Source organism: Cetorhinus maximus, chromosome 3 (genome assembly GCF_964194155.1).
Source record: "Cetorhinus maximus chromosome 3, sCetMax3.hap1.1, whole genome shotgun sequence".
In the NCBI taxonomy this organism is placed as follows: domain Eukaryota; kingdom Metazoa; phylum Chordata; class Chondrichthyes; order Lamniformes; family Cetorhinidae; genus Cetorhinus; species Cetorhinus maximus.
In genome coordinates this window covers 39789400-39812374 of record NC_135881.1, presented here as the reverse complement: position 1 = coordinate 39812374, position 22975 = coordinate 39789400, and the positions used below count along the sequence as shown (strand labels likewise).

Below are 22975 nucleotides of genomic sequence, written 5' to 3'. Positions count from 1 at the left end.
TCCAAATCCAGTGACAAGAAAGGCGTTCCAACAGCAATTTTCTCTCCCAAGCCAACACGCCCAGTGTTGAAGTACTGATCAATTAAAACCAACTCTGCTAGGTGGGACATGTCATTCGAATGCCTGACAACAGATTCCCTAAGAATCTGCTCTACTCAGAACTTAACTGTGGCAGGTGACTCCCAGGAGGATAGCAGAAATGATTTAGAGATGTCCTCAAAACATCCCTGAAAAGGAGAAACGTCCCTGCCGACATCTGGGAGTCCCTCGCTTGTGACCTACCAAAATGGAGAAGGTTCATTCGGTAAGGCACCAAACACGTCGAGAAGCTTCATCGACAACATGCAGAGGTGAAGCCGAAGCGTCAGAGAGAGCACACAAACTTCCAAACAACTCATCTACCCAACCCTCGAAGCATCACCTGCCCCACGTGTGTGGCAGAGTCTGGAGATCACACTGGACTCATCAACCACCTCCGATCCCAATCAACAGCAGTGGAAGCAAGCCATCCTTGAACCCGAGGGACTGCCTAAGAAGGGAGAGTTTAGAAGAATGAGATTCTGAGGGTGCTTACAGGGTAGATGCTGAGAGGAATCATGGGGAATCTCGGACTAGGGGGCCCAGTTTCAGAATAAGGGGTCTCCCATTTAAGACAGAGACAAGGAGGAATTTGTTCTCCCAGCGGTTGTTTATCTTTGAAATTCTCTATTCCAGAGAACAACATGGAGCTGGGTCATTGAACATATTCAAGGCTGAGTTAGACAGGTTTTTAATCTACAAGGGAGTCAAGGGCAATGGGGGCTGTGGGGTGGTGGGTGTGCAGGATAATGGAGTTGAGGCCACAATCAAGTCAGCTATGACCTTATTGAACAGCAGAGCTGGCTCAAGAAGCCTACTCCTATTCCTAATGTTCCTATATGTACAGCTGAACTCATTGGATAGCAATCTGGAACTGGGCAGGAATTCTCCCTGAGCTATTCCCCCTCTTTGCCCAGTGGCACTAAGGTTACTTAAATAGCTGGGATTGAGCCTGGGGCCTCCTTGCTCTGGCTGATAAAATTGCACATTAGACAGCATATTTGCCAGATGCACTATCCTGGAGCTGAGATTTGTTTTCAAACATGTTTTGGATGCATCGCGCGGTGCCAAACATAATGTGATAATTAAGTGCAGTTGGTTATCATTTTTCATTCTTGCTGGAGTTAATTATCATGTTCCGATGCTGTGAAATGAGCAAGAACACCAATAGAATAAATTATATTATCAGCAAAATATCCATCAGCATGGGTAAAACCTAAAACCTGTGGAGAATTAGTTATTTGCGCGATGCCAAAGGTCATTAGAGCTGTGACACCCTGTGATAGGATATTGGGAATGCTCCTACGATGCTTCATATCTGTGCCACCAATCTCAGCTATTGTGAGGAGGCATTGAAGAGTGATTTATTGCTTTCTTTCAGTATGGAAGGGAAAACCAGAAGCAGGATCGGTATAGGGTAGTCTTGCTAATCTCTTAGGAGCTGCCAACGCGGCAGATGTGCTTTAACTTCACTGAAGTGCCGATCTACTGCCAACATGTCGATTGACAATTCTGGAGTGTGATACTCACTGCTTGCCTGGATGAGTGCAGTCACTAAAAAAAACTCAACAAGTTCAACACTATTCAGGACAGAACAATTCACTTGATTAGCCTCTATACGAGTAGACTCAGCATCCACAACCCCCATTTCTAGTGCACAGTGGCCATGTATGCTCTAACAAGGTGCAGCTCAATGACTCAAAAATTCTACTTCAACCTTCCCTCCCTTGCAGCCTCTGCCATCAAGAAGGAAAAACAGTAATGTCATGGGAATACCATCATGTTCCCCTCCAGATCACAGGCCACCTGATGTCTGGGCATTGTCGGTGGCTCAGCATCTTGGAAATTCCTATCTAATACCATTGTGCGGGTATTATTGCCACAAGGACTGTAGTGGTTAAATGCAAAAGCCCAGCTCCTTCTCAAGGCAACTGAGAGTGGGGAATGAATGCAACCTTGGCAGCATCGCCTACATCATGAGAGCAAATAAAACCAAAGGGCAGATGGCACAACTTTTTTTTATTCAGTCATTGGATGTGGGCATCACTGTCTAGGCCAGCATTCTTTTGCCCATCCCTAATTGCCCTTGTTCAGAAGGGCATTTAAGAGTCAACTACATTGCTGTGGACCTGGAGTCACATGTAGGCCAGCAGATTTCCTTCCCTAATGGACACTAGTGAACCAAATGGGTTTTTAAGACAATCAGCTATGGTTTCATGGTCATCATCAGACTTTTAATTCCGGATTATTATTGAATTCACATTCCACCACCTGCCGTGGTGGGATTCAAACCCAGGTCCCCAGAGAATTACCCTGGGTCTCTGGAATACTAATCAGTGACAATACCACTATGCCACCACCTTCCCATAAGGAGAGGACCTGATCTTCCACCGAAACAAGAAACTTACTGTTTTGAATGAGGGTCAGTGCCTGAATGTTAACTTGTTTGCTATCTCACAGATGTTGCTTGACATGACCTGAGTCTCTCCAGCATTCTCTGTTTTTGTTTCAAACTTTTCTCGTGCGTTGCTAAGTGAATTGAGCCAGCAGTATAAACAGAGAAGAGCGGTGCTAGTTGCTTGCCCTGTACCTGATCCCGTGGACCCTGAAAAAATGTCTCAACACACAGCAGGAGCCAGGTGCAGCCCAGATGCATGCTCGCCTGTTCTTTAGGCCAGGGATTGTGTGTGGCAAAGAAAAACCCCAGAGAGGAGAAGGGAAATAAACAAAAGGGGTCTCACCCTAAAGTAAAATTGTTGGCCTATTAACTGGGGAGGTAGGTCAATCTGTGTTGTCATAAAGTTGTTCAATAACACTCCTTAACAAAAAGCAAAGTATTGTCTCAATCACCTTCTACACAACTTCAGGAAATTTTAAAAAAAATTTCAATTTCAAGTTTAACTACAATTCCAAGCCTATGGACACAAATGGAAGATTATTTAATCCTGCTGTAAATGGGGTTGCCACATAATCTGCATGCAGTACATCCACGATATTACTAAAGCCATTTGAAAATAACATTTTAATGTTGTGGGGCAGATTCAATCATGGCTTTCAAAAGGGGATTGGATAGGCACCTGAAGAGAAAATGTTTGCAGGGCTACAGGGGAAAGGCTGGCGAGTAGGACTATCTGAGTTTCTCATGCAGAAAACTAGCATGGACATGATAGGCTGAATAGCCTTCTTCTGTGCTGTTACCATTCTATATGATTTCCAATCTGAATTGCATATGTCAATGTGCAGATAGGTGATGAATGCATGGGTGAGTTTTTTCATTGAGAATGTGTATAGATGATATATCTTAGTACAGGTAAGATAAGCATGCTTGTATGCATAGGAAATGAATGTACAGGTTATGTTACAATTAGGAGGTTTATAAGATTATTATGTTTTAGACTGTGTCTTTAAACTTAGGTTAAAATGAAGGAGTCATGTTCTGCCTGACAATAAACCTGGCTTAGTCAATGCATTGGCTGAGCAAGGTGTGAATTTCTCACACCTGGGAGCAAAGGGCAAGGGCAGCTGTGCTAACAGTAAACAGACTTGTAATAGGACAGAAAGAAAAAGAGAAGAAAAGAACAACAGTTGGTGTGGTCAGCAGAGCGAACAGGCTGCCAGTCCTTTGCGAGCTACCAAAGCCGGATGCGGGAGGGAGTCGGTCTCTGGTCAAGGAGACGCATTCCTCAGCCATCAAAGGAACCCAGGAGATTTGTGGCCAGGGGGAAGAAGAATCTTTGGAGCAGGCTTTACTGCTGGTAGTGCATTTGGAAAATCTCCAAAAACTCAGGGAACCACCTGGAAACAGTCACTCAAAGCCAGACCTGCTGAGTTTTTCCAGGTAATTCTGTTTTTGTTTTGGATTTCCAGCATCCGCAGTTTTTTGTTTTTAACTCAAAGTTACTACTTGACAAAACAGGAAAAAGTGAACCCATTGGAAGCTGGAAACGTCTGTGAACTGTCTGCTAAATGGATGGTAATTCCATGGAGAATGCAATGTGTGATGAGTATAAAAGGGGAGCGTTTCTTACTGCAATTTAAAGTATAAGTTGTCTACAAAAAGAAAATAGTGTTTAGTCAGTAGTGTTTTTAGTCATTTATTAGGGTAAAAGTTTTAAAACTTGAAATCTTGTCGTGTTATTCTTTCAGCTATTAACTAAGTTTGAATTTCTTTTTAAATGTTATTGGTTTCTATAGGGATTGTAACAGTTATGTTCTGTAGCTGTGAGGTAGGTAAAGGTGATATACGTTTATGTTTGTAAAGTGAGAATGTAAATATGGAGTATGTTATATAATGTACTGTGGTACTGGTTATGCAAATAAAGTATGGTATATACATACAGGGTACAGTGTATTCGTAGATTATTTATGTCTAAATGATGTATATTGATAATGATCACATTTGTAAAGTGAAATATAGGTGATAACTGCCCACTTTGACAGATTTTCAAATTAAATGGCATAATTCTCAACGTAAGTAAATTACATTCAGAACTATTGACCAGCAATTTTAGATAATTGGTAAGAAATTACAGAGATTAGCTGCACAGAGAACAAATGTGATTTGTTCTAATTGACAATACTCAAAGAGAAAGCTTGTATTATTATTGAATTAATATTAAACTTTCAACTTGCACTCTGACTAAATGAATCTTGACATGTAATATTCACTGACAGTACTCTCTCTCATTGTTATTATAGCAATGGCAATCATGTCTCCAGGTGTCATAAAATCAAATTAAGACTAAGATTAACTTTTAGCAGCTTAAGGGGTACTTTTTTCATTTAGCCTTCAAAAACTTGACAGTCAATCTTGCACTTTGAACTGTAATACCCTGATAAAAAGAGCTTTTGTCTACATGTTAACAGCGTGTACAATCACTGTGACTTCCAAAATGTGTCTGCCCTCCTTTACACTTAACCCATAGCCCCCTAAAATGGAATGGCATTCAGCTGCAGGCTGCCATTTATCGGCCTGCATGCTGTGACTAGGTCATTTAATAATGAGCACCTCAGTCAATCACCCATCTGAAAATAGCCCTTGCCATTATCTAATTTTCACATGCGCATCGAGTATTTGATGTGAGTGCATTAGCATGGTTGTCCATGTGTATATAGCTAAGGGAGCTAAGCTAAGAACATTCATGTATGACTGACAGTCCAATAAACAGATAACTAAGGGAAAAGCATATGAGAATTACAGAGTTTTCTGCGTGGTTAGTTTTTAGCAGAGTTGATCGGTCAAGAAAGGAATACCCCATTCACTCACTTAGAGATGTTAAAAATGCGGAGGAAGTCTTGATTAAGTATGTGAGAAGAAATATCAAAGCTAATAAGACTTAGGCAAACTGCACAAGCACAAGTGACTATTAGGCCTGTGTGGTCACAGGTTTGATCCCTGGTCTGTGCTAAACTAGTTGATTTCAGCTAGTGAAGCAATAGAGAGCAGATATTCAGTTCTTCCAGAAAAGGGAGGGGAAAACAATCAGGTTTCCACTCTTGATCACTATCAAGTGATACTTTATAGTGTCTCACGTGGCTCAGTTTTAGCATGTTCACCTCTGAGTTAGAAGACTGTAAGGACAAGACCAACCCCATACATAATCTAGGCCGGCATTCCAGTGCAGTAGAGGGAGTGCTACACGTCAGGGTCCTTTGGATGAAACGTCAAACCAAGGCCTCGTTTTCCCTCTCGGGTGCATGTAAAAATCCCATAGCACTATTTTGAAGAAGAACACGGGAGTTCTTCCTGGTGTCCAGGCCAATATCCATCACTCAGCCAACATAAAACAGATTCTCTGGTCATTTATTGCAGTTGGTGGGACCTTGCTGTGCACAATTTGGCTGCTGTGTTTTCTGCATTGCAACAGTGACTACACTTCAAAAGTACCACATTGGCTGTGAAGCGCAATGGGACATCCTGGGGTTGTTAAAGGCGCTATATAAATGCAAGTTCCTCCTTTTCTTTTAGTGGCCTCCCCTGCTTAAAAGAACATATTTAGATGTTAAGGAAGAACAGGTTTGGGCTCAATTCTGCCCTTGACACATGAAGAATAGCCACTCGGATGAGAAATCACTGCACTGGTGGAACTGGATCCCAGATGGAGTGAGTGTCTCCAGATTATGGGAGAAAATTCATGGGAACAAAAGAAACATCAAAGAATAATTGCCAACTTTATTGGTTAAAGCTGGATTTAGGTTAGTTAAATAGAAGAATCTCAGCTAAAGTGCAATGCTTCTAGCCCACGGCCTTTTTCATAGAGTCATAGAATGAGCACCGCACAGAAGGAGGCCATCTGGCCCATTGTATTGGTGCCAGCTCTCTGCAAGAACAATTTAGCTAGTCCCACTCCCCCGCCCTTTTCTCTGTAGACCTGTAATTGTTTTCTATATCCAATTCTTAATTTTTAATGCATTTTCTTTCCAATTATTTCCATTATGCTTCTTTATTCCTCAACAAGTTAATTATTCATGCCGAGGAGTCAAGACCATGTGATTAATCTTTAGCTCAAGCAAAGGAATGGGAGGGAGAGAGGGGAATTGGGAAGTGAAACGGGAATTTCTATGGTTCTTTCTAAGAGGAAAGGAAAGGCAGTCAAGTATGAGAGGGAGGTGTATTGAAGAGCAATGGTGCTGGTGGTGGTGGGAACAAGAAACTGCAGAGTTGCAGGCTGTCATTTTAATTGGAAATGGGGCAAGGCAGGTATGTGGACTCAACTAACAGAAATCTTCCTACTGAGTGTTAACAAGTGATAAGAAAAAGCAGTTTTCATAATAACTAAATAAATTCTGCATAACTCATCTTTGGTAGCAATTCTTACCCTGCCCCCACCAGTAAACAGGTGACAAAACTCTGCTTCTGTTTAATAAGTGAATACCATGAGGAAATGACCGCTACTTGTAATTTTGATGAATTGCTACCTACAGACCCATACAGTGTGCATCAACCGCCTTTCCCCTTTATGTGTCAGAGTTACATACTCTGCCAGCACATGAAGGGGTTGTTCTAGATCCAAATGTGGCTTATGCTGCTACTTTGCAGCACAGATTAAATTAACGACAAATAAACAAGAGCAAATTCTTAAAAAACGGATTATCTGATCCTTATCACTGACCAGAAGGTCTGAAGTTCAAGTGTCCCTGACAGTTAGTTGTGAGATCTGTAACATACTGAAATGCTCTGAATTGCTCAATCATCGATTTATTCACCAATGTTCACATTTTGAATCTTGGTTAGTCAAGCCCTTTAAAAATGCCACTAATCATTCACAGAGACACAATGTGTACTTTTGAGTGTGGGTGTTTTCATTTTTTAGTACTTTCTCTTTTATACCTGTTCTATATTAGTGGATTGTGATCAAATGTTATGAAAATATCTGGCAACCAATTATCTAGATGCAGATGTCAAATTTCAAGTGGCTGATATTCGATCCCTGGAAGTACAGAAGTAAGGGTGGGCAAGGGATGTGGGCATGTAGTTATGTTTTGTAGTCACGTCCTAGATTCTGATAGGTTAATGGGAACTATCATGACTGTGTCATCTGTGTAATCCCTACAGTCTTGTAGATAGATTGGTTAATGGTTTTATAATATCAAATTGAGTACATCATTTAGGCTGACAATTCACTGCAGTACTCAAGAGTTGCTGTATTGTCAGAAGTGCCTTCTTTTAGAAGAAACGTTAAACTGAGGCCCCATCTGTCAGGCTAAGAGTAAATAAAAGATCCCATGTCACCACTTGGAGAAGAGGAAGCAATTGTCCAAGAGCCCTAGTCAATGTCCCTCTTTTAACCAGCACTACCAATTGCTATTTGTGGGACCTTGGTGTGCACAAAATGTCTACATTTGCCTACACAACACCAATCATGGCACTTAAAAAATAATTCATTGTGTGTGAAGCACCTTCAGGTGGCCTGAAGACATAAGTTGCTACATGATTAGAAGTTCCTTCTCTCTTTATGCTTCCCTGAATTCCTTAAGACTTCAGCAAGGAGAATTAAAGAATGGCTGGAAAACTGGTGTGTCCCTCTCCAATGGTCCATAACTTTGGACACTAGACTGATTTTCACAAATATCCATCTTTGGATCACAGACATAGAAACATAGGCCAGAATTTTGAGTTTGGTGGGCGGGCATGGTTGGCAGGCACGGGCCAACCCGCGATCGGCCCCCAACCCCAATTTCATACTGGCGGGCCAAGTGAGGCCCTTCGAGCATGAACAGCAGCTCCCCAGTGGTCAGGAAGGGGCAGGCAGGTCGCGGGGGCTATCAGCTGCCGGGTCCAATGGTGACCCAGTGGCCGGTTAAAACCAGCACAGTCAGGCCCTGAAAGGCCGCCAGTGACAAAGGTATCTTCGGTGTTGTCAGCAGGAGATTAAAAATTATGGATTCCAATGTGGCTGCAGGCACCAGGTGGTGGGCACTCGACCCCCCCAGTTTTCTGATGAGTACCTCACAGTCCTCTGCCAGGAGGGACACCTTTGTCCCCAGGGATGAAGGAGGAGGCCACCGCACCTTACAAAAAGAGCTTGGGAGGAGGTGGCAGCGCTGGTCAGCAGCCATGATGTCGTGCAGCACACCTGGGTCCAGTACCGCAAGAGGTTTAATGACTTGCTACGCTCCAGAAGGATGAGTACCATGTTGGCATGGATCAGTGAGTTGAAGTGTTAAGGGCTGGGTCCCCCCGCCCCATGGAGCTCAGGAGTGTTAGAGTCTGAGCGCTAATTGTCAATGACGCCGGAGCTGGCCAAGGGGGTGAGCCCTGGCTGCTTGGCCTGAGTGCCTTGTGAGTCTAGGGCCATGACTCAGATGTGCCCTGCAAGGTGTTCCTCAGCTGGGGTTGGCCAGGCTGCAATGGCGCTGCAGGTAGAGAGCGGACTAATCAATGTTCCTCCGTCCTTTCAGGAGAGGACAGCCCATAACAACATTGGAAGGTCACGGACAGGCTACCCTCCTAATCCCAACCAGACATGAGCAGGACATCTTGGAGCTGGAGAAGCGTCACGCACCCCAGTCAACCAGCCGTGGAAAAGCTGGGGTGTCAGATGCAGGTAAGAATGCAGTGCACAGAGGTGAGTGTTTCAGATGGTGCAAACATTCTTGTGTAGTCTCATCATTGATGGGAGCCTCAAAACTGGATTCCCCATTGACAATTGAAAGACGATGGCACCATGATGCAGATCTCAATGGTCTCATCAGGGTGCCTGGCACAGTGACAGTGTGATGACTTAAACTAATGACATGTCATTGTTCTCCCTTAGGTTTGCCATCACACACCCAATGGCAGGGCCCCGAGGACCCACCCCTGACGCCAGAGGCCCGCCAGGCTTCAGATGCACCTGTGTCACACCCGCTCTCTGAACCAGACACCAGCGCAGGTACCAGCACCTCGGTGGGCATTAGCTAGAGTGTCGGTGCACAGTGGTGAGGACACTTCATGCTTGCTTGAGGTGCAGGCGGACGCAGAGAGTGCCCAGGGCACCGGCAATCGTGGGACTGCTAGAGACCCAGGTCAATGCTCAGTCGAAAGCAGATGATGAGCCTCTGGAGTCATCCATTAGGTGGCAGATGCTGGATGTCCAGCGAGATGTGTGGGAGGATCTGGTGGAGATCCATGAGGGTAGGCGTGCCACGGTTTCTGTTGTGGAGGAGTCCGTGCGGAGCATCAGCACTGCATTGACACTCATTGCTGAGCGCACTGCCTCCTCCATTAACAGAGTGGCGAATCTCAAGGAGAGGCAGCACCAGGAACAGAATCAGAGGCTCCTGGGCTTGTGGTCGGGCCTGCAAGCCCTCCCACAGGCAATGACCTCAGGTGGTCAGTGTTCGTGCGGAAGATGGATGAGGCACCCAGTATCCCAGCTAGGTGCCCATCCATTAATGGTGTGCAGGGAGGTCCAGAGCAACCTCATGTTAGCGCACCAGCTGCCTTTCATCTCTGTGAGCTCTTCTAAGGGCACCTTGGATGATGGCAGCAGCTCCTCCACGCCCCCCTGCCAGTGACCAGGGCATGTGACGAGGCTGTGATGATTGGGGAGATGCCAGCCCTGGCACTGGCTGCTCCCTCCCAGGTGGGGCCAGCACAGGCTCCACAGGCCCGAGGGTGACAGCCAAGGTCATCAAGGCCAATAGGGCAGCAGAGTCAGCAGGCTGTCTCGAATGCCGGTGCCAGCGAGGTGGGAGGACCAAGACATAGCAATCGGAAATGTAAGTTTAAGGCACCATGAGCACAAGAAGGACAGGTCACGCGTGATCTTCTGTTGTTCAATGTTTTGTTTATTTTAACTGGTCTGGAGTGAAGACCAGAGAAGGTTCTGTTAATTTGTTTTGACTGTCAACATGAGATAAATTTACTTTTGTCATCATGGCCTGAGTATGCTTCAGCTTTTTTATTTAATGTGGTGCAGAGTATGCCAGTATGTAATGCTGGATGTGGATGGCTCGAAACTTTATTGCACAGGCACTGAGTGGACTTTGGGATCAAAGGAAAGGGCCATTTCAGACATCCGGGATGGAGGTGGTAGCCCTGGCATGAGGTGGTAGTTCTTATTTGGCAGCCTAGCTGAAGGAGCATTGGATCAAGACGTCCCTGGTGTCCCTGCCTCCCTGGAGGTTACCGAGGTCCACCTCCACACTCTCAGCATTCTCCTCACCGTGCTCCTCTTCTGACTCAGTACTGGATTCATCATCTGTGGCCTGTGTAGCTGCATCAACATCCTCTTCCTGCAGTGGGACCCCCCTTTGCCAGTGCCAGATTGTGGATTGTGGAGGGTGCAGTATGCAACCACTATCAGTGACACCCGGTCTGGGGGGGTGTTGTAGTGTCCAGGCATTGGAAGCGAATCTTCAGGAGACCTATGGTCATCTCTATCACTGCCCTTATGGAGGCATGACTCCTGTTATAACACTGCTCTGCCTCTGTCCTTGGATGGGGGAGAGGCGTCATGAGCCACTTTTTCAATGGATAGCCCTTGTCACCCAGCAGCCATCCATCCAGCCAGGCTGGAGCACTGAAGAGCCCCAGCACCTGGGAGTGTCTGAGGATGTAAGCGCTGTGGGAGCTGCCTGGGTACCTTGCACAGACTTGTAGAATCTGCATCCTGTGATCACACACTATCTGCACGTTCATGGAGTGGAAGCCCTTCCTATTGACGAAGGCACCGGGCTCACCTGCTGGCGCCTTGATGGCCACATGTGTACAGTCTATTACACCCTGGACATGGGGGGATCCCAGCAATGGCCGCGAAGCCTGGCTGGCCACGTCCGTATGGAAATGAATGAAAGTCACTGCCCGCCTGAACAGAGCTTCTGTCACCAATTTGATGCAACTGTGGACAGCTGATTGGGACACTCCACACACGTCCCCCACTGACCACTGGAAAGAGACAGAGGCATAGACATTGAGGGTTACTGTGACCTTCAGAGCCACTGGCATGGGGTGTCCATCCACACAGTCGGAACTGATCTCAGGCCCAATCATCTGTCACTGTCTCCCTCGAGAGGAAGAGCCTCCTTCGGCATTGTACCTCGGGAATATTAAGGTATCTGCATTGTCGCCTGTAAACCCTGGCAACAGGATATTGGTGTCTTCTGCAGCCCCTTCCGCCTTGGACTACCTGCTGGCCCTGCGCCCATTGTGCCTGCGCCTCTCCTCCCACAGGTCCCTCCCCTGGAAGCTGCATAGAGACACCTGGCCTCCTCTCCCTTCTGCCCCTCTCTTCCTCCTCAGAGGAGATGCCTCCAGCGGAGACCACAATCCCCATTACCAGGGTAACGGAATACTGTCTGATACCTGGAAGTATCAGTCTGAATTCTTCGGGGTCCTTGGGGACACCAAGGACTCCTGAAACGAAGCCTGGAAATGCTAACACTGAAGCCCCGGACAGAGACGAGGCTGCCATATATCAGTAAGTCACCAGCAGCAAACTCCTCACTATTCACACTGGCAATGCTGCTGACCCTTTTTATACTGCCCGTGGATGAGGTTTTGAAACTGTCGGCTGGCCACCTGCCCGTTTTGCCTGTGCGACAAGCGCAAAATTGCACGAGCAACAAAAAATTGGCGTCAATTGACTTTTTAATGGCCTTAACTGGCCTCTTAATTAATGGCGGGTGTGGCTCCGGTACCCACGTGCTCCCACCGAGCGAAATATCATGCAAGTGCAGCATGACGTTGGGACGCTCACCTGACGTCATCACACGCTGTTTTACACTCGAGCGTGTCGGGCGCATGCCCGCACGCCAAGCGAAAAATTCTGCCCATAGAAAATATGAGCAGGAGTAGGTCATTTGGCCCTTCGAGCCTGCTCCGCTATTCAATATGATCATGGCTGATCCTCTATCTCAATGCCATACTCCTGTGCTCTCCCCACACCCCTTGGCGCCTTTAGAATCCAGAAATCTATCTATTTCCTTCTTAAATATATTCAGTGACTTGGCCTCCACTGCCTTCTGTGGTAGAGGATTCCACAGGTTCACCACCCTCTGAGTGAAGAAGTTTCTCCTCATCTCAGTCCTAAATGGCCTACCCTGTATCCTGAGACTGTGACCTCTTGTTCTCAACCTCCCAGCCAGAGGAAATATTATCCCTGCATCCAGTCTATCCATCCCTGTCAGACTATAGAAGAAAATTGAATCCTTATCAATGTGGATGATTGCCTTATTGCAATCAATTTTTGACTCAAAACATTTTACCGAAGAAGTACTTGTAATCCTGCCATCATTATTGACTTTTGAGTAATAAAGCATTTGTAAACTACAGACTTCATAACTAGGACAAAGAAAAGGTTTAAGAGAAACACTATTACTTGGAAGCCACCCCGCATCCTCACATTCAATTCTAGCATTTCAAGTTAATTTATATGAGGTGGTAAAAATGGCTGAAGTTAGTCTTTACATCATCATTTTCAATGAGCTTTAACAAGCAGCACAGTATAGGCCTCTTATGGGGCCACCTCCATGGTCATCAAAACAGTGCTTTTATCTAAATGATCCTATTAGGCAAACCATTAAAGTATCTTTGTACTAAACACAGTCCTCAGAAACTTGTCCTTTAAATGTCCTGGACGTAAAGTCATTAACCTATCTCTGACAGCAGACATTTTATGTAAGGAGTATAACGGTTCTGTTGAACTCATTAAAGCTGAAACGACTGTATAACAGCAAGAGCAGCAAAATTTTATCAGAGACCATGCCGACTTCTAAATCTGTTTATGAGAAACTCCAGAACACAAAACCATGCAGTTAATGATCTGCAAACAGAAATCGGGCTATTGTTTTTGAGGGTTAGAGCTAATTAAATCGTAGCTGGGTTTCTGCCCTTAATGGACAAGGCTTGTACTAAAAGTAGTACCTTCATGCTCTACATTTCTTTTATTTCGCTCACCTTGAAATTCAGACATATTTGTGCAGATGTTTAGTGCTCACGATAGTGAATATAAAAAGATTGGGATAAAAGCAAAATACTGCAGATGCTGGAAATCTAGGACAAAAACAAAAATACCTGGAAAAACTCAGTAGGTCTGACAGCATCTGTGGAGAGGGACACAGTTGATGTTTCAAGTCTGGATGACCCTTCATCAGAACTAAGACATATAGACATATGCTGTCCGACCTACTGAGTTTTTCCAGGTATTTTTGTTTTTGTTATAAAAAGATTGGGAGTCATTTCACTTGTTCTTACTGTACACAGCATGATACACAGGCACGTTAAATATCACCTACAAACCAGCAGTGCCCTTCATATAAATGGATTGAATTTGTGTTCGAGTACAAGTCCTTTTAAGCAAATACTGTTATTTACTGGAGAATGATTAACTGGCATGTACTGCATGTAGATGTTTACCAAGGGATTAAGAAAAGAGGAAAAGTTTGTTGTGTTGGCACATTTTCAGCATTTTTCAAATTAATCTATGTACCAGGCTTAATTCCACAGGAATATGAAAAGATAGGAGAGGGAGAGGGCCATTACTCCTCTAAATGTATCATAGGCCAGGATTTTCCGGCTCCGTCATGCATGGGACCTACCGCGGGTGAGGTGGCGCCCCAGCCAGAAGTCCATTGACTTACGTCGGGACTGGAAGATCCCAGTGGCGGGTGGGTGCGGAAAATCCCGCCCATTGTTTCTATTTCCTTCATAACTGGGAGAATAATGACAATGTGCCTTTTCTGACTTTGGTTTCAGCTTCAGTGTTTGTACATATATTTAAAGCAAGGTTTGTAATACCACAAGAGGTAGTCTATGGTGGACTTAATGGAATGGTAAGCTCTAATGGTAACCTCCAACTGACTTATTATAATCTTAAAGATAAATCAATCGAGAGTAGGCAGGGTGGTGGCGTCGGGCTGCAACCAGGTCAGCCACGATCTTACTGAATAGCGGAGCAGGCTCGAGGGGCCGAAAGGCCAATTCCTGCTCCGAATGTGGATGTCCGAATGTAATTTATTGTACCAGTTAAAATTGCACGCACTTAATTAGAATTACATGATTTGTAAAGAATTACTTTTAACATTCTCAGTTACCAGAACGAGTTCCTGTCTATAGGAAATGGCAGCAGTTTCTTGAGGCCTGTCAAGGTGAATGTGAAAACTGAAAAGGGAACAGCGCCAAGAAGTGAAGGTTTAGCTGCATGAGTGCCTGTTAAAATTCCTCGAGCACTTTTGATCAATCACAGATGTTGTGTGAATGAGGAAAGGCTATGGACTTGAGGTTCTTGCACAGGGCCCAAGAGCAATCTCATCTCACTCTTGCTTTGGCAACAAAGCACATTACTCTGCTGTTTGAACAGACTGAGGATTGACCAAAAGACTGAAAAGCTAGACTGAAAGCCAAGTGCTTCACAGATCCATTATTTTACATTGCAGTTTAACATTTATCAGTGCAAACAGATGCCTGTCAAAATATACTCATTTGGAATTAGACTTACTTATTGAATTTCCACAGAAAGTAAGTTTGTGGACAGTAAGTGTGCACACTACACAAGATTTTATAACAATATATAGACAGTACTAATTTGGCGATAACTGTGAATCATTCAGTCCAATTGAAAAAACTCAAGTATGTTGTAAAACTGATGGGAACAGTGCAACAAAGTCAGTGCAACCAACCTGTTTTGAAAACTTCATAGCGGATGGAGAAGCCAGCTCCATGTGTTTCATAATCAGACACAAACTTTACATATAGCAGTGGTCCTGTGGAGATCTGTGGAGAAGGGGCAATCTTTCCACAGAATTTTCCCAGTAGTGCTGCTTTCTCATCTCCACCATCACGTACCTCCACATAATCGTACCTGAGGCAAAACACAGGCAATTTAATTAGAAGAATTCTATTGCTAATGTATTCAATAAGCATTATTTCTTTGCCTTTTTTATTCTACACACCTGAATTACTATAGACCAAAACTGCAACAGATCTTGAAAGGTAACCCCATAGTGCAACCTGCTGAATGCCAAATTCATAAGCCACCCAGCTATCCTTCATGTGTGAGCTCAGACTCTGGGTGTTCTAAGCATCACAACTGAGTCAACCCACTCCTCACTTGGCATTCATATGCACACACATTGTAGCAGGGGAAAATGCAGCAGGCGAAAATGCAGCAGGCATTGGGGTACAGAGCCATACAGGCTTGGAAGGTCATAGGTTCCTTTAGCTGTGCTGGGCTAGGTAGTATCAGTAGAATGATGAGGCATATCACTGGATGCTAATCTGGAACAATGACCTTGTACAGTTTTTTTTCTTCCCTTCCCCAGGGACACAGGACAATTGTAGTCCCCACACCTTCAGTTGACTGAGATTGGCTGTCTCAGAACAGACCAAGGTCCTCGTCTCTATGGTTGAGAATTACCCCAACTTTGCATGTTAGAGGGAGAGCCCAAGGTGACAAATTTTTTGATAGATTTCTTTGTCATTGATTGAGACCATCTAATTAAGCCATACATAACACTGGCCACCTGTGCTCCTGTCTCAGACCATCTGCTGCCAAAACCCTCATCCATGTCTTTGTCACGTCGCGATTTAACTATTTCAATGGTCTTTTGGACAGCCTTCCATCCTTCACCTTCCATACTTCAGTTCATCCAAAACTCTGCTGTCCATGTCCTAACTCGCATCAAGTCCCATTTACCCATCTCCCTGTGCTCGCTAACCTCCACTGGCCCCCACTCGCCCAATATCTCAATTATAAAATTCTCACCTTTGTGCTCAAATTTCTTCATGGCCTTGCCCCTGTTGTAATATCTGTAACATCCTCATGAGAACTCTGTGCTCCTCCAACTCTAGCCTCTTGTGTATCCCCCATTTCCTTTGCTCCACCATTGGTGGCCGAGCCTTCAATTTTTTAGGCTCTAAGCTCTGTAATTCATTTAAACCATCTCTCTATCTCTCTTCTTCTGAAAGACCCTACATATAATCCACTTCTTTAGCCAAACATTTTGTCACCACTCCTAATATCTCCTTCCCTGGTTCACCATCAGTTTTGGTCTGGTAATGCTTTGAGATGTTTTCCTACATTAATGGTACAATATAAATATAAGTTGTCTTGTTACTGTAATGGCTGCTACATTGTCTACATAAAAGCAGTCACTGGAATTAATTGTGTGGCACTTTCTGAGAGATGTAATCAAGACTTTCACTTCTCTGTGTTGCTACTAAATTCCCATCCATCAGCTTAGTAGTGACAGTAGGGTCCAAGACACAGACTCCCAGCATCACTGGAGCATGAAGGAAGCTGCATGTGATTAAAGTTTCCACTTTCATTTCGAGTATTATTATTTGTGGTCATTTCTGCACCAAATTTCCAATGTAATTGAAATAATTAAAATAACATTTTACCAAACCAAAACTGACCAGTTATTATACTTGGACTGTAACTGTCCAAGTTACAGTTGGACTGTAACTGTAACAAACTAATGTTTTCAAATATAGACTACACAAAGTAATAAGCACCCACATTCAAACAAGTCAAGCTCATCAGGAGTGAATGTGTATGTACTTGTGTGTGTGTGTGTTTGTGTGTTTATTGGTGTGTGTGTTGATTGGTATGTGTGCCTATTGGTGTCTGTGTGCGTGTGTTTATTGGTATGTGTGCCTATTGGTGTCTGTGTGTGTGTGTTTATTGGTATGTGTGTCTATTGGTGTCTACGTGTGTTTGTGTGTGTGTGCATGTATTTGTGTGTGCATGTGTATATTTACACGTGTTACTGCATGTTTGTATTTGCGTGCGTGCGTGGATTCATGTGTATATTTGTGTGTATGTCAGTGCACTTAAGATAAGGAATATTTTTATATTGAATTGTGTAAGCTAACTTACAAAACTGAACTTTAGGAATGCAGCCTCATCTACTGGGAGTGCATTTTTGGTATTTGGAAATGTCTGTTCTGTTCATAAAGAATAAATTATGAAAGGGCTGCCCAAATTCCTGATATGCACTGTTGGTGGCGCAGCTCCTTGCCAGGAGCAAAACCTTACACATGCAGCCCTATAATATACACTGGGGAAATAGCGACTTTTGTAGCTTGATAGTAATAGTGTGTCAACATTAAGTTGATGTTTTCCAGTCACATACTAAGAGCTCTGAGCAATTACTGTTGTGTATTGACAGAAGGAACAGCGATGTATATACAACAGAAACGCCTGATATTGGACCTGAAAAAATAGCAAAGTAGCATCCTAATGACTGTCACTCCATGCTATCTGATCTGATTTGCGTTGTCAATTCTTTGCAACTTAGAACGTCGGTAACTATTTAAAAAGTCAGCAGCATAGTACCACTCTGCAAAGTTGCACACAAGTAAAGTTGACCTCAGAGGAGCATTACTCAGGTAATCTTGGGGAAGAATTTTCCCGTTGGCGAGCAGGGGCGGGGCCCGCTCGCCGATGTGTAAAATGACGCGTGGCGACATCGGCGGACGTCCCAATGTCACCACACGTCACTTAGATTTTGAATTCGGCGGGCGCGCAGCTGACTGTGTCAAAGGCCTATCAAGGCCATTTAAAACCTAATTAATTCAATTTAATGAGCTGCCCGTCCAACCTTTTTCCAACCACGGGCAGGATGAGGTTTCATGAAGTGTTTTAAAATCTAATAAAAATTTATACGTTTATTCTTTGACATGTCCCAGCTCATGTGATAGTGTCACATGAGGGGACATGTTTTAAAAGTGTTAAAAACCTTTATTTAAAACTTTTAGCACTGAAACAAATCTCCCTGAGGCACCTCTGTACCTCGGGGAGATCTCTGCGCTCTTTTGCGCGCATGCACGAAAGAGCGCAGGGGACCTCTCAGGGAATCCTCCCCCCACCCGCAAAGGGAGCACTCAGAGCTTCTGGGCGAGCATCACCCTTAATTGGCCCGCCCACATAAAATGGCGGTGCGGACCCAATCGGGGGCGGCGATCGGGTTCTTGCCCGCTCCCGCCTGCCCCCACACAAACCCCCTGACAGGGGGAAATTTCTGGCCTTGTATGAAAACAAAAATACAATATGAAAAAAATCTGAAGTGAGCTGAATGGAAGAGTGCTACAGTTAATTACTACACTGCAGCACAGGTAAGTTGAGCATAGCCATCAAAAAGGAATCAAAACTCTAAAACAGTGGATCATCTGTACAGTGCCACTTCAGAGATCATACAAAAGGCAAGTTAAAGCAGGGAGTATAAGGACTGAGCTATGGAGTCTTTGGTGTGGTTTCTTGGTATAAAGGAGAGCCATTATATCAGATGTTATGGTATATCAGTGGGTGCGAACATGAGGATTTAATATGTTATGTAAAATGACAGCTCCTGGATAGTTTGCCACAAACTTAGCACACAACCTCAAGGCTTAAGGTAGACCTCACAAGTTGCTCTCACACAAAGATCTGCAACCCCTCAGCTCTATCACAGCCTTGTGACATATATTGTGTAAATAATATACAGATGATCAAAACAATTTTGAACAACACTTAATTTACTTTCTGCTTAAACTGCCCCAGGATTGTTTCACAGGACAATCATTTAATTTGAATGCTATAAATAAATAGGCACTTCCTGTCACATGATGTTAGTTGTGCCAAAGAAGGTCAGCAGCAGCAGCTGGAGATGGAGATAAGTACAAGTAAACTCAACAGAAGCATGAGATACTAGCTGTCAATTACAGTAATTGGTAGTGGAAAGGGGAGATAGAGACTCATGCTACAGAAATATTGCGGAAAACATAAAGACTTACATTTATATAGCACCTTTCACAACCTCAGAGCATTTAAAGCACTTTCCAGCCAAAGAAGTGCTTTTCATCTCTGTTTAATTGCATGTTCAGGGTCTAGGCAGAGCTCTTTGTGGCTTGTTTATTCTCCCAAAGTAAGCTACTTGAGACGATAGTTTGTTAAAACCATTACTCTTTATTTACAGCTACTACGTACATATTTGGAACTCTGCATGAGGTTGGAACTTCTCCCTCCAGATCTCTGTTAATCATGTGATGTTACATCATCATTACATCAGCATCATGTGCTTCTGATGTTAACCCATTACTCTGCTTCTCCCCAAAGTCTTTATCCCAATCATAATTACATCCTCCTACATCTCCCTGCAAAGTCTCAGACTTCACAGGATTAGTCTCTGAGGTGCCTTGACCAATCTCCCCAACCTTGTTCTGATCTCTTTCTGAGGATATTCGGTACTCTCCCTTCTTCCGGCGTGAGTGTTTTTCTCCTGGGTGGCTGTAGAGCTTTGTCTTACTTCTTCCTTTTTCTCTTCAGGATCTGAGTAGTAAACCTAAGTTTCTATTGGCTTTCTTTCCAAGGATATTAAGGTGTTGCGGTTTCTCCTTATGGTGCCCTGCTCTGTCTCAATCCTATATGATCTCAGTTGTGGAGTTCTTTCAATGATTCTCTCTGTTGGCCTCATACCTATAGTCTCTCCCTGGGCTTCAGCACCGGTAACTCATGTACTCTGTACCTGAGGTTAACGTTACGAGTCTGCTTGTTTCTCCTCATGCAGTTTTACCCTCTCGTGGTTGTTGTGGTGATATTAGATTTTAGTTTCTGTGTCAGAGATGGAAGTTGTTTTCTCAATCTCCTTCCCACCAATAACTCTGACGGTGAGAAACCATTTTTTTGTGGTGACATTTGATAACTCAGAAGGGCTAGATTAATTCTTCTTCAGCAAATCTTTGATGGGTCATACACCTCTCTCACCTTCTCCATTTGCTTGAGGATAATGAGGGGAACTGGTTACGTGAACAAATCCAAATTCCTTTGCAAAACTTTGGAATAACTCATTAGCAAATTGTGACCCATTGTCTGACACTGCAATGTCCAGAATGCCGTGTGTTGAATAAATTCTCTTCGGTGATTGAATGACCGCTTCCACCGTGATGCTGTGCAATCTGTATACTTCAATCCACCTTGAATAGTATTCAGTGACAATAAGGAACGTTTTCTCCTTAAAACCAAATGAAGTCCATTCCCGGGCGTTCCCACGGTCTTCATGGAAAAGTAGAAGGTGATCGTCGTCCTTTTTGCTCTTGGCTGTTTACTGCACATGTAAGACAACTAGAAATCATTTCTTTTATAGAACAAGTAATGCCTGGTCACCAGACATGATTTCTGGGCTCTTGCACGACATTTGGCTATCCCTAAGTGACCTGGGTGAAGTTTTTGAAGACTATCAAGCTGAAGTGCTCTTGGTATGGCTATTCCCTCATTGAAGACTACTCAATCGTCAATGACTGTGAGGTGCTTGTGCTGTTCAAAGTATTGGTGTAGTGCTGGAGATGTAGTCAGGCCATCCTCCCAGACAATATTCTGTTATCTGGAGACATTCGTCATCTTGCCGCTGTGCTTGTTTTATTTCCTGCAACTTTTTTGCAAGTGCTGAATAATTAGGGATGTATATGCTTCCACCTCCTCAATGAAGTGTAAATCCTCTTGTTTAGTTCTTTCTGATGGTATCCGCGACAGTGCTCTGCTGTCGTTTGATACTTCCCTTGTACGCACTCTGTCACGGAGTCATATCTCATTAATCTTAATCAGAACACTGGATTCTGGGTGGCATCTTCACAATTTTTTTTTTAAGGCGAGTGGCTAATGGCTTATGATCTGTTTCAATTTTGAACTGCAATCCCCATAACATACTCTGAGAACTTTTCGCACGCCCTCATTACTGCCAACACTCCTTTCTCAATTGTGGCATATCTTTGATCTATTTCTGATAATGACCTTGAGGCATTGTAAACTGGTCTACATTTGACGCCTCTCTGCACTTGGAATAATATTGCCTCCAGACCTGTTGCCAATCCATCTGCTGCTACCATGGCCGGTAATTCTGGGTCTTAATTTCATAGGAGATTAAAAGTTGTTTAATTTTTTTCAAAAGCATTTTGCTGGTTCTTGTCTCAACAGCTGTCTCAAAGGCTCATTGACCTCTGCTAAATTTGGTAGGAACTCGCCTACTTGGTTGACCATCCTGAGGAATCTTGGAAGCTCAGTTTTTTTTTTGTTCATTCATGGGATGTGGGCTTCGCTGGCTAGGCCACATTTATTGCCCATCCTTAGTTGCCCTTGAGAAGGTAGTGGGGAGCTGCCTTCTTGAACTGTTGCAGTCCATGTGGTGTAGGTACACCCACAGCACTGTTAGGAAGGGAGTTCCAGGCTTTTGACCCAGTGACAGTGAAGGAAAGGCGATATATTTCCAAGTCCGGATGGTGAGTGACTTGGAAGAGGAAATTGCAGGTGGTGGTGTACCAGACGATGCACACAGCTGCTACCGTGCGTCGGTGGTGGAGGGAGTGAATGTTTGTGCATGTAGTGCCAATCAAGCGGGTTGCTTTGTCCTGAGTGGTGTCAAGTTTTTTGAGTGTTGTGGGAGCTGCGCTCATCCCAGGCAAGTGGGGAATATTCCATCGCACTCCTGACTTGTGTCTTGTAGATGGTGGAGAGCCTTTGGGGAGTCAGGAGGTGAGATATTCGTCACACGATTCCTTGCCTTTGACCTGCTCTTGTAGCCGCAGTATTTATATGGCTAGTCCAGTTCAGTTTCTGGTCAATGGTAATCCCCAGGATGTTGTTAGTGGGGGATTCAGTGATGGTAATGCCATTGAATGTCAAGGGGCAATGGTTGGACTCTCTCTTGTTGGAGATGGTCATTGCCTGACACTTGTGTGGCGTGAATGTTACTTGCCACTTGTCAGCCCAAGCCTGGATATTGTCCAGGTCTTGCTGCATTTGGACATAGGTTGCTTCAGTATCTGAGGAGTCCCTAAATGGTGCTGAACATTGTGCAATCATCAGTGAACATCCCCACTTCTGACCTCATGATGCAAGGAAAGTCATTGATGAAGCAGCTGAAGATGGTTGGGCCAAGAACACTACCCTGAGGAACTCCTGCGGTGATGTCCTGGAGCTGAAATGACTGACCTCCAACAACCATAGCCATCTTCCTTTGTGCTAGGTACGACTCCAACCAGTGGAGAATTTTCCCCCTGATTCTCATTGACTCCAGTTTTGCTAGGGCTCCTTGATGCCACACTTGATCAAATGTGGTCTTGATGTCAAGGGCAGTCTGTCTCAGTTCAGCTCTTTTTCTATGTTTGAACCAAGGCTGTAATGAGGTCAGACGCTGAGTGGCCCTGGTGGAACCCAAACTGGATGTCAGTGAGCAGGTTATTGCTTAGCAAGTGCCGCTTCCAGTGCACTGTTGATGACCCCTTCCATTTCTTGTGATCGAGAGTAGGCTAATGGGGTGGTAATTGGCTGGGTTGGATTTGTCCTGATCTTTGTGTACAGGACATGCCTGGGCAATTTTCCACATAGCCAGGTAGATGCCAGTGTTGTAGCTGTACTGGAACAGCTTGTCTAGTGGCGCAGCAATTTCTGGAGCACAAGTCTTCAGTACTATTGCCAGAATGTTGTCAGGGCCCATAGCC

At 44.4% G+C, this 22975-nt stretch overlaps 1 protein-coding gene and 1 long non-coding RNA gene across 7 annotated transcripts in view; one reads left to right on the top strand and one right to left on the bottom strand.

Annotated features, from left to right (window-relative positions):
• Positions 1–22975, bottom strand: part of nrp1a (neuropilin 1a) — a 207158-nt gene that overhangs the window by 135349 nt on the left and 48834 nt on the right. For all 6 annotated transcript variants that reach the window (XM_078537498.1, XM_078537464.1, XM_078537492.1 and 3 more), the window contains exon 4: positions 15181–15362. In XM_078537498.1, coding sequence (XP_078393624.1) covers positions 15181–15362 — 182 coding nt within the window. The remainder of the gene's footprint in view (positions 1–15180; positions 15363–22975) is intronic.
• LOC144677369 (uncharacterized) overlaps positions 9340–22975 on the top strand; it is a 140868-nt gene continuing 127232 nt past the window's right edge. The window contains exon 1 of the long non-coding RNA XR_013575644.1: positions 9340–9452. This is a non-coding gene — a long non-coding RNA (uncharacterized LOC144677369). The remainder of the gene's footprint in view (positions 9453–22975) is intronic.